General features: G+C 46.0%; 1 protein-coding gene across 1 annotated transcript; it reads right to left on the bottom strand.

Annotated features, from left to right (window-relative positions):
- Positions 1–1,712: 1,712 nt before the first annotated feature.
- LOC140420679 (uncharacterized) lies at positions 1,713–11,243 on the bottom strand. The gene is made up of 2 exons (XM_072504678.1): positions 11,144–11,243; positions 1,713–7,657 (listed from the first exon to the last, which is right to left on the bottom strand). Exon 2 carries the CDS (start codon positions 7,290–7,292, stop codon positions 6,117–6,119), a length of 1,176 nt encoding a protein of 391 aa, XP_072360779.1. The 5' UTR covers positions 7,293–7,657; positions 11,144–11,243; the 3' UTR covers positions 1,713–6,116.
- Between the last annotated feature and the right edge of the window lie 738 nt (positions 11,244–11,981).

Consider the following 11,981-nt stretch of genomic DNA (forward strand, 5'->3'; position numbering starts at 1 on the left):
TTTCCCCCAGGGACCAGTGGAGTCTGGGAGTCATTGAATATATTCAAGGATGAGCTAGACAGAATTATTTGTTTTATTATAAGTTCTCTGTTTTTGTTTTCAATTAAGGGTCCCTCTCCCTTGGACATGTGCAGTTCCAGACCACCCACCCATCTGGGATAAAGCAGTTTCACCAGCATGGGAGGATTGTGGGAGCTGCGCCCGCCATTACTTGTCCAGAGCCATCTCCAACCTTATGAGACTCGGATGAAAAATGAGGGGGTGGACATTGACCCCAAACTGACACAAAGTACATGTGCGTAGTCACTGGATTTGATTGTGACGCCACCCCCCTCTCACCAAAACATCTTTTTAAAATTTAAAGTACCCAATTCATGTTTTTTCCAATTAAGGGCCAATTTAGTATGGCCAATCCACCGACCCTGCTCATATTTGTGTTGTGGGGATGAGACCCACACAGACACGGGGAGAATGTGCAAACTCCACACGGACAGTGACCCAGGGCCGGGATCAAACTTGGGTCCTTGGTGCCGTGAAGTTAGACAGAATTCTGATTGATGAGGGAGTTGAGGATCATGGGGAACAGGTAGGAAAATGGACTGAAAGTTAAGATGAGGAGTGAATTCTTCACTCGAGGATGTGGTGAAACTTTGGAATTTTCTACTCCAGAGGACTATGGAGCCTCATTCATCAAGTATTATCCAGATCGAGTTGATAGGTTTCGAGATGTTGAAGTCACCAAGGGAAATGGGGAATAGTGTGGGGAAATGGTGCTGAGCTAGATCGGCCATTGAGCTCATGACAGGGTTGAGCAAGTTCAATGTGCCAAATGGTCGACTGCAGCTCCTATTTGCACTGGAAGCTCATCAGCGCATTCACACTGGGGAGAGACCATTCAGCTGCTCTCTTTGTGGGAAAGGATTCAGTCAGTCATTCACCCTGCGGAGACATCAGCGAGTTCACACTGGGGAGAAACAATTCGCCTGCTCTCAGTGTGGGAAGGGATTCACTCAATTATCCAGCCTGCAGAGGCACCAGTGGGTTCACACTGGGGAGAGGCCATTCATCTGCTCTCAGTGTAGGAAGGGATTCTGTGAATCATCCACATTGCCGAGACACCAGCAAGTTCACACTGGGGAGAGACCGTTCACCTGCTCTCAGTGTAGCAAGGGATTGTGTTTCCTCGTACCTGCTGAGGCACCAACAAGTTCACAATTGATTACAGGGGTTGGATTCTGCTGTTATTGTTGCTCCTCAATTACATCCAGGACTGCATTTTGTTCATTCTGACAGTTGGTCAATGGGGAGGGTCGGAGGGTTTCTTTCTGCTGGACTGGCCTTCTCACGACTGATGCTTTTGAGCCTTGTGGCAAATTTCATAAGGATCACAGAGTGAAAGGGTGTTTGGAAGGTAGATGCCAGATAGTTCCTGTTTCTGTTTGGAACCCCAAAGCATGCAGGTTTAGATGAAGATAGGCTTTGGTGGTTACATGGTTCTGTCACAGAAGGAAACTGTCAAGCTAGGAGGGGCAAGTTGATTGGGAACTTACAATAAAATGTGTAATGATACACAGGCAGTCGCATTTAAAGAATTACACATATTTATATAAAATATAGATTCCTTTCAGAAACAAAAATCCAACAGGGAAAGTGACGCAACCGTGGCTAACAAGAAAAATTAAAGATTCCATTAGGTCAAAGGAAGAGGCTCATTGATAGATTATAGGTTTATTGCTTCACTGATTTATTGGTACCTTGAAGAATCAATGCAGTATAATTCTTAAATTCAGTATACATACAGACAGAAAATGAAATATCCACAAGGCAAAGTCATTGTTTCATAGCAACTTGATGTGTCAGAATCTAACACGGTTTCAAGAAAAGTTGCATAAAAGCTCTCGTAATGAATAAACCATTGTTCTACAAATACATGTAGTAGTGAAAAAGTATCGCAGCCTCAGCAACAGAAACATTCACAAAATGTAGCAAAGCCTGAGCAACAAGCAAGGTTATTGCAGAACACCTTATCTTCAGAGGATTGGTACATGTGGCAGGAACATGTAGACATTTAATTAAATTGATAGACATTAATGAATCTTAAGTAATGACCATTGCCTGGATAACAAATCATGCTCCAAGTGACAGAGAGTTTTTTGAATAAATCAGGAAGCCTCAGCTGAGAATTTGAAACCAATAAGGGGTTAGACCATTGATAAGAATTTCTTTAAGAATAAAGTTTCATGACTAAAGTTTCTTCTGTATTCATGCTTTATGAAATTATGAACCATCTATTGATTTCCTAATATTTTCTCATGTTTTTGTTTAACTCTCTTTATTATGTTTTGATGTATTATTTGATCTGCATTTTGATTTATTTTTATGCAAGAGAATCAAGGTGGATAATTAGCAATAAAGTTGTATTTTTGGACACCTCCAATCAACCAGATCTTGGTCTCATTTTTGAAGATAAAATAGATCTGATCACTCATATAGTTGCCAAAATAAGTGCAACCCTGAGGATTGGAAACTTGTTTGAGAATTCAGCAAAGGAGGATCAAGAAACTCATAATGAGTAAATAGAATGTGAGAGCAAACTGGGGAGAACTGGAAAAGCTCCAATAGGAATGTGAAAAGGGAAAGATTAGCAAAGACCAATGTGGGTCCATTCCAGGCAGAGACAGGAGAGTTTATAATGGGGAATGAGGAAATGACACAGAAACTAAACAATGTGTGTCTGTCTTCATGGTGGAAGATACAGAAATTGTCCCAAAAATATGAGACCCCCAAGGGACTAGTGAGCACGAGGAACTGAAAGAGATTAGAATTAGTGAAAAAGTAGTACTGGAGAAATTAATGTGGTTGAAAGTTAATAAATCCCCAAAAGCTGATGCTCTACATCCCAGAGTGTTGAAAGAGGCGGCTGGAGAGATAGTGGATACATTGGTGATCATCTTTCACAATTCTATAGATTCTGAAATGGTTCCTGCAGATTGGAAGGTGGTAAATGTAACCCCAATATTTAAGGAGGGAGAGAAAAAACAGGGAACCACAGACCCATTAGCCTGACATCAACAGGAGGGAAAATGCGACAATCTATTATAAAGGATGTGATAACATATGAATTAGGAGCAGGAGTAGGCCACTCGGCCCCTCGAGCCTGCTCCACCATTCAATAAGTTCCCGGCTGATCTGATTGTAACCTCAACTCCACATTCCCGCCGACCCCCCAATAATCTTTCACCCCCTTGATTATCAAGAATCTATTCAACTCAGTCTTCAAAATATTCAAAGACTCTGCTTCCACTGCCCTTTGAGGAAGAGAGTTCCAAAGACTCCCAACCCTCAGAGAAAAAAGTTCTCCTCTGCCTTAAATGGGCAAGTTATTACTTTTAAAGTGACTCCAATTTCTAGATCCTCCCACAAGAGGAAACATCCTTTCCACATCCACCCTGTCAAGGCCCCTCAGGATTTATGCGGTTCAATCAAGTCACCTAAACAGCCTGTCCAATCATTCCTCATAAGACCAGCCTCCAATTCCAGGTATGAGTCCAGTAAACCTTCCCTGAACTGCTTCCAACACATTGACATCATTCCTTAAATGAGAGCAATACTGTACACAGTGCTCCAGATGTGGTCTCACCAATGTCCTGTATAACTGAAGCATAACCTCCCTACTTTTGTATTCAATTCCCCTCACAATAAACAATAACATTCTATTAGCTTTCCTAATTACTTGCTGTTCCTGTATACTCGCCTTTTGTGATTCATGCTCTCAGCCACCCAGATCCCTCTGAATCTCAGAGCTCTGCAATCACGCACCATTTAGATAATAAGCTTTTTTATACTTCTGGCCAACAAGGACAAATTTACATATTCCCACATTATTCTCCATTTGGCAGATCTTTTCCCACTCACTTAACCTATCCATATCCCTTTGTAGTCTCCTTATGTCCTCTTCACAATTTACTTTCCTACCCATCTTTGTATCATCGGAGCCGGAGTTGGCCATTCAGTCCGTCGAGCCTGCTCCACCATTCAATACGATCATGGCTGGTCAACCACTTCAATGCCTTTTCCCCCACTATCCCCATATCCCTTTGTGTTATTGGGATTTAGAAATCTGTGAGTCTCTGCTTTAAACTCACTCTGCGACTGAGCTCCCACAGCCCTCTGGGGTCGAGAATTCCAAAGATTCACAACCCTCGGAGTAAAGAAATGTCTCCTCCGAGACCGGTCCTAAGTGGCTTCCCCCTTATTTTGAAATTGTGTCCCCTGGTTCCAGACTCACCAACCCAGGGAAACATCTCGCCTGCACCTCCTCTGTCTATTCCTTTATGGATTTTATAAGTTTCAATTAAATCCCTCATTCCTTGAAACTCTAGAGAAAAAAGACCTAGTATCCCCAATCTCTCTTCATAGGACAGTCCTGTCAAACCTGGAACAAGTCTGGTGAAACTTTGTTGCTGTTCTTCTGTGGCAATACCTTTCCTAAGGTAAGGGGAGTAAAACTGCACACATTACTCCAGCTGTGGTCTAAGCATTTCATAATGATCGATGTCAAGGCCATCGGACGGTATTCATTGAGGCACGTTGCCTGGTTCTTCTTTGGCACCGGTATGATGGTGGTCTTCTTGAAGCAGGTGGGAACCTCGGAACTGAGTCGGGAGAGGTTGAGGATGTCCGCAAACACACCCGCCAGTTGGTCCGCGCAGGATCTGAGTGCATGGCAGGGATCCCGTCAGGACCTGTCGCTTACCGAGGGTTCACTTTCAAGAAGGCCAATCTGGCTTTGGAGGCAATGACGGTGGGCATGGGTGTGTCCAAGGTTTGTTGGTTTCCTGCTCGAAGTAAGCATAGAACGCAGAGTTTGTCGGGGAGGGCTGCGCTGCTGCTGAAGACTCTACTCGGCTTTACTTTGCACCCATTATGTTATTTAAGCCTTGCCACAACCAACGAGAGTCCATGTCGTTAATCTGTGATTCCAGCTTAGCCTGGTATTGTCTCTTGGGAGTCCTGGTGTTGTCTCTTGGAGTCTGTGATGCCTTTGCGGAGGTCATACCTAGATCTTTTGATTAGGTCAGGGTCGCCTGTCTTGAATGCCTCAGACGTGCCCTTCCACAGGGAGTGAATCTCCCGATTAAACCATGGTTTCTGGTTGGGTAACGTACGTACTACCTTCTTTGACACACAATCTTCGACACACTTGCTGATGAAGTCTGTGACGGTGCTGGTATACTTGTTTAGGTTGGCTGCGGGGTTCTTGAATATGGACCAGTCCACTGACACCAAGCAGTCGTGTAGGAGCTCTTCTGTTGCCTCGGACCAGCATTGCACGACCTTCTTAACCGGATTCTCCGCTTCAGTTTCTGCTTGTATGCCGGGAGAAGGAGCACCATCTTGTGCTCCGATTTTCCGAAGTGCAGTCAGGGGACGGATCGAGAGGCGCCCTTGATGTTTGTGTAGCAGTGGTCAAGGATGTTGGGGCCCCTGTCGGGACAGGAGATGTATTGGTGGAATTTTGGCAATACACTCGAGGTTGGCCTGGTTAAAGTCCCCGGCCACAATGAACAAGGCCTCCGGGTATTCTGCTTCATTGTTATTTATAGTGGTTACAATTCATCAAGCGCCTTCTTCACTTCCGCCTGGGGTGGGATGTAGACCGCCGTGATGATCGCAGAAGAGAATTCCCATGGAAGGTAGTATGGACGGCACTTCACAGTCGGGTATTCCAGGTCCGGGGAGCAGTAGTTCGCCAGGATCGCCACATCCTAGCAGCAGGAGGAGTTGATGAGAAGACAAATCCCTCCACCCACTTCAGTCCTGGATGTGATTAACAGCAGGAATAACAGCAGAATTTAACCCATCATCACTTGTGAACCCTTTGGTGTCTCAGCATGTTGGACGACTGAGTGAATCCCTCCCCACAGTGAGAGCAGGTGAATGGCTTCTTTCCAGTGTGACCTCACTGGTGTCTCCGCAATGTGGATGACGTTTGAAACCTCTTTGTGCAGAGAGAGCAGCTGAACAGTTTCTCCTCAGTGTGAATGCGCTGGTGGGACATCAGTACCAGAGAGCTTTTAAACCCACTCCCACAGTCGGAGCATTTAAAGGGTCTCTCATTGGTGTGAGTGACATTGTGGCTCAGCAAGTGATGACCGAGTTAATCTTTTCACAGTCGGAGAGGTGAACAGGCTCTCCCCGGTGTGACCTCGCTCGTGTTTTATCAGGTTGGATGAGGTTCTAAACCTCTTTGTGCAATGAGAGCAGCTGAACGGTCTCTCCTCAGAGTGAATACGCTGGTGGGACATCAGTAGCTGTGAGCTTTTGAAACCCTTCCTGCAGTCAGAGCATTCAAAGGGCCTGCTCTTGGTGTGAGTGACATTGTGTTTCTGCAGGCTGGATAATTCAGTGAATCCCTTATCACACACAGGACAGATGAACGGCTTCTCCCCGGTGTGAACTCTCTGGTGGCTCTGCAATCTGCATAACTGAATGAATCCCTTATCACACACAGAGCAGATGAATGGCCTCTCCCCGGTGTGAATTCGTTCGTGTCTCCGCAGGTTGCCAATGACATTGAATCCCTTTTCACACTGAGAGCAGATGAAAGGCCTCTCTCCAGTGTGAACTCGTTCGTGTCTACGAAGGTTGCCAATATCAATGAATCCCTTTTCACACTGAAAGCAGGTGAAAGGCCTGTCTCCAGTGTGAACTCGTTCGTGTTTCCGCAGGCTGCCAATGTCAGTGAATCCCTTTTCACACTGAGAGCAGGTGAAAGGCCTCTCTCCAGTGTGAATTCGTTCGTGTCTCCGCAGCCTGACACTATCAATGAAATCCGTTTCACAGTGAGAGCAGGTGAACGGTCTCTCTCCAGTGTGAACTCGTTCGTGTCTCCGCAGGTTGCCAATGTCAGTGAATCCCTTTGTACACTGAGAGCAGGTGAAAGGCCTCTCTCCAGTGTGAACTCTCTGGTGGCTCTGCAGTCTGCATAACTGAGTGAATCCCTTCCCACAGTCAGAGCAGGTGAACGGCCTCTCCCCAGTGTGAACTTGTTCGTGTCTCCGCAGGTTGCCAATGTGAGTGAATCTCTTTTCACACTGAGAGCAGGTGAAAGGCTTCTCTCCAGTGTGAACTCTCTGGTGTCTCTGCAGTCTGGATAACTGAGTGAATCCCTTCCCACAGTCAGAGCAGGTGAACGGCTTCTCTCCAGTGAGACTGCATTGATGCCTTTCCAGCTCGTTCGGGCCTTTGAATCCCTTCCCACAATCCTCACATTTCCATGGTTTCTCCATGGTCCGGGTGATCTTGCGTCTCACCACGTTGGATGATCAGTTGAAGCCTCATCCACACACACAACACATATACAGTCTCTCCCTGCTGTGAATGGTGTAGTATTTTTTCAGGCTGTGTCACTGGTTAAAGCTCTTTCCACAGTCAGTGCTCTGTAATAGTCCCACATGGGTGTGTGTGTGTCTCAGTGCTTTTCCAGACACACTGATGTTTAAAATATCTTGAAGCAGACAGAATAGACAAGCATTTCTCCTTCTAGATTCAAAGGCCGATGATCTTCAGTTCCCAAGAATTGAGTGACTCAGTCAGTTCTTGACATGATATTTAGTTTGAGATATCGGCCTCAAACTCCTCTCGTTCTAACTTCCTGCAAACAGATTTTACAATAGTAATCATTGTCAGTACAGGATAGAAACTCAGAACTGACAATTCTAGTTTATATCGAACATTCTTTCCTCTCTCTTTCCCTGAAATGCTCTAAATCTCTATCCCACACACTCTCCCTCTATTCTCACTCTGCTGTATCTAATATTCACCCTCCCAATTCTCCTGAAGGTGCTGATTCAGGCTGTTTGACAGATCCAAACTTCCTGTCCTGGACACAGAGACCTGAAAATCTTCATGCAGGCTGTCAGACAGATATATGTCTATGTTACTGGATGAAAGTCAAAGAGATCTAGGAGTACAGGTCCACAGGTCATTGAAAGGGGCAACACAGGTGGAGAAGGTAGTCAAGAAGGCATACGGCATGCTTGCCTTCATTGGCCAGGGCACTGAGTATAAGAATTGGCAAGTCATATTGCAGCTGTATAGAACCTTAGTTAGGCCACACTTGGAGTATAGTGTTCAATTCTGGTCGCCACACTACCAGAAGGATGTGGAGGCTTTAGAGAGGGTGCAGAAGAGATTTACCAGAATGTTGCCTGGTATGGAGGGCATTAGCTATGAGGAGCGGTTGAATAAACTCGGTTTGTTCTCACTGGAACGAAGGAGGTTGAGGGGAGACCTGATAGAGGTATACAAAATTATGAGGGGCATAGACAGAGTGGATAGTCAGAGGCTTTCCCCCAGGGTAGAGGGGTCAATTACTAGGGGGCATAGGTTTAAGGTGAGAGGGGCAAGGTTTAGAGTAGATGTACGAGGCAAGTTTTTTACGCAGAGGGTAGTGGGTGCCTGGAACTCGCTACCGGAGGAGGTGGTGGAAGCAGGGACGATAGTGACATTTAAGGGGCACCTTGACAAATACATGGATAGGATGGGAATAGAGGGATACGGACCCAGGAAGTGAAGAAGATTGTAGTTTAGTCGGGCAGAATGGTCGGCACGGGCTTGGAGGGCCGAAGGGCCTGTTCCTGTGCTGTACATTTCTTTGTTCTTTGTTCTTTTGTTGAAAGTGTGTGTAATATACAGACTGTATTCACTTACTTTCCCTCCCAATTTTCCTGAAGGTGCTGATCAACAAATCTAAACTCACTAAAACCTGTACAAGAGTAGAAAATCTCCATATAAGTACATTTACTGATTAGAGATGGGGAAATTCTTGAGGAAAAATTTTATTTAGTCATGGAGTGGTCATGACAGGGAACTCACTGCACACAAGGGTTGTGGAAGTTATTGAGATGATTCATAATTTAAAATAAAATAGGATGGTCACTTCAAGAAAATAAACTTGCAGGTGAACAGGGATATCGAGGGGGAATGGGACTGAATGGATTGCTGTACAGAGAGTCAGCATTGACTTGAGTTCCCAAATGGATTCTGTCAGTGCTGCAATGACTATATGACTGGAAATATATAATGTAGGTACAGTACTATATTACAAAACTAGAAATAATAATACATGTATTTTATTACAGAACCACCAATACTATATATAATACGTACCATATAACAACACTAGACATATCTTTGTCCGATATTAAATTTTTAAAAATTAATTTACGGCATGTGGACAATGCTGGTCAGGCCAACATTTATTGCCCATCCCCAGTTGCCCTTCCAAAGTAGTGGTGAGCTGCCTTCTTGAACTGCTGCAGTCCTTGAGGTGTAGGTACATCCCCTGTGCTGTTTTTTTTTTTTTAATTTGTTTTTTATAAATTTGAATTACCCAATTCATTTTTTTCCAATTAAGGGGCAATTTAGCATGGCCAATCCACCTTACCTGCACATCTTTGGGTTGTGGGGGCGAAACCCCACGCAAACACGGGGGAGAGTGTACAAACTACACATGGTCCCAGAGCCGGGATCGAACCTGGGACATCGGCGCCGTGAGGCAGCAGCGTTAACCACTGCTCCACCATGCTGCCCTACATCCCCTGTGCTGTTCTGGAGGGAATTCCAGGATGTTGCCCCAGGGACAGTGAAGGAACGGCAATATATTTCCAAGTCAGGGTGGTGTGTAACTTGTAAGCAAACCTCCAGGTGGTGAGGTTCCCAGGTATCTGCTGCTCTTGTCCTTCTAGATGGTTGTGGGTTTGGAAGGTGCTGTCTGAGGAACCTTTATGAGTTACTACAGTATATCTTGGACATGGTATACATGGCTGCTACTGCTTGTCGGTGGTGGAAGGTTTGAATGTTTGCGGAAGGCGGCGCAATCAATCAGGCTGCTTTGTCCTGGATAGATTCGAGCTTCTTGCGTGTTGTTGGAGCTGCACTCATCCAACAAAGTGGAGTGTATTCCATTACACTCCTAACATGTGCTTGTAGATGTCTGGTGGACAGGCTTTGGGGCATCAGGAGGCGTGTTACTCGCCATAAGATTCCCAGCCCTTGATCTGCCATGGTAACCACAGTATTAATATGGCTAGTCCAGTTCAGTTTCTGATCAATGGTAACCCCCAGGATGTTGGTTGTGCGGGTTTCAGTGATGGGAATGCCACTGAATGTCAAGGGGTGGTGGTTAGATCCTCTCTTGTCGGAGATGGTCATTGCCTGGCACTTGTGTAGCAACGGATGTAACTTGTCACTTATCAGCCCAAGTCTGGATATTGTCCAAGTCTTACTAAATTTGGACACGGACTGCTTCATTATCTGAGGAGTTGAGAATGGTGCTGAACATTGTGCAGTCATCCGCAAACATCACCACTTCTCACCTTATGATGGAAAGGAGATCATTAATGAAGCAGCTGAAGATGGTTGGGCCTCTGATACTGCCCTGAGGAAATCCTGCAGTGAAGTCCTGGAGCTGAGATGATTGACCTCCAATCACCACACCCATCTTCCTTTGTGCCAGGTATGACTCCAACCCGTGAAGAATTATCCCCTGATTCCCATTGACTCCAGTTTAGCTGGGGCACCTTGATGCCATACTCAGTCAAATGCTGCCTTGATGTCAAGGGGAGTCACTCTCACCTCACTTCTGGCATTCAGCTCTTTCGTCCAAGTTTGAACCAAGGCTGTAATGAGGTCAGGAGCTGAGTGACACTGGCGGAACCCAAACTGAGCGTCCAGGAGCAGGTTATTGCAGAATAAGTGCCACTTAATAGGGCCTTTGATGATTCCTTCCATCACTATGCTAATGATGGAGAGTATTCCGACAGGGAAGTAATTGGCTGGGTTTGATTTGGCCTGTTTACTGACCCCTTAAATGTCAGCCATCTCCTGGGGAAACCAGCCCTTTAATTGTGAACATTAGGAACAGACCATCCTTTTAGCCAGACAAATAAATGTGCCAAGCTGAGGGAGCAAAGGATGTCAATGTCTTTAAGAGAGAGAGAGAGGCCTGGGCCAACCTTTCCAGAGTCTGACCCTCCCTGAATTCACTTCCGTTCCCTTCAGTTGCTGCAAGTGACCAATTGAAGGTGAGAATGAGAAAAGAAATGGAAAGGGGGAGAAAAGAAAGTGTTTTACTCACAGATGTTGGAGACAGGAGTCTGTGTGCAGCTCAAGCTCATTCAAGGTTGGGGGAACAACAGCTTTGCTCGGCAAAAACCCCCATGTCCAGCTTCCGCATTGAGACAATGGTGGAGCTCTGATTGGCGGAGGGGCAGAGTCTTTCCGGTCCTCCAAGTTTTCCCATTGGTCAGCATCTGAGCGGTAAGGTCAGCGGAAGAGAGCTCACATGCGCATGCGCAGCATCCCCACTCCCTGAGACATGCGCAATCCCGGGTCAGGGGATGGGAAAACCACCGACGGCCGGAACTGTCAGGCGGTTGCCTGGAAACCGTCTCGAGGAAGTTTTGGGGGCGAGGAAACAGAGTGTGGGGGCTGGGCTCGCGTGTCTGCGCGCCGGCGTGTGCGCTCTAATGCAGTGACGTCACCGCGGAGCGGATTGATTCGTATTGGCTGATTTAGAGAATGAGGGCCTTTGTGATGTCACAATGTGGAGGTTGAACAATGGGTTTCAGACTAAAACTTCCTCTTCTACCAACATCTGGGAGCAAATCAATGTCTCCCACTTTCAGAAGTTCATAAGGTATAGGAGCAGAATTAGGCCATTTGGCCCATTGATCTGCTCTGCCATTCCATCATGGCTGATCTCATCCTGGCCTTTTCTTCCCGGTCCTGAGAGTTCTTCAGAACCCTTCGACCCAATTAACAATCTGTCCAACTCCTCCCTAAATTTACTCACTGTCCCAGCTCCACCGCACTCTGGGGTAGTGAATTCCACAGATTCACAGCCCTTGGGAGAAGCAGTTTTTCCTCAACTCTGTTTTGAATAGGGCAGCACTGTGGCCCAGTGGTTAGCACTG

Source organism: Scyliorhinus torazame, chromosome 5 (assembly GCF_047496885.1).
Source record: "Scyliorhinus torazame isolate Kashiwa2021f chromosome 5, sScyTor2.1, whole genome shotgun sequence".
Taxonomy (NCBI): domain Eukaryota; kingdom Metazoa; phylum Chordata; class Chondrichthyes; order Carcharhiniformes; family Scyliorhinidae; genus Scyliorhinus; species Scyliorhinus torazame.

Excerpts from the sequence above, each read along its gene's own strand:
- LOC140420679 (XM_072504678.1), bottom strand. The coding sequence starts at position 7,292 with ATGGAGAAACCATGGAAATGTGAGGATTGTGGGAAGGGATTCAAAGGC.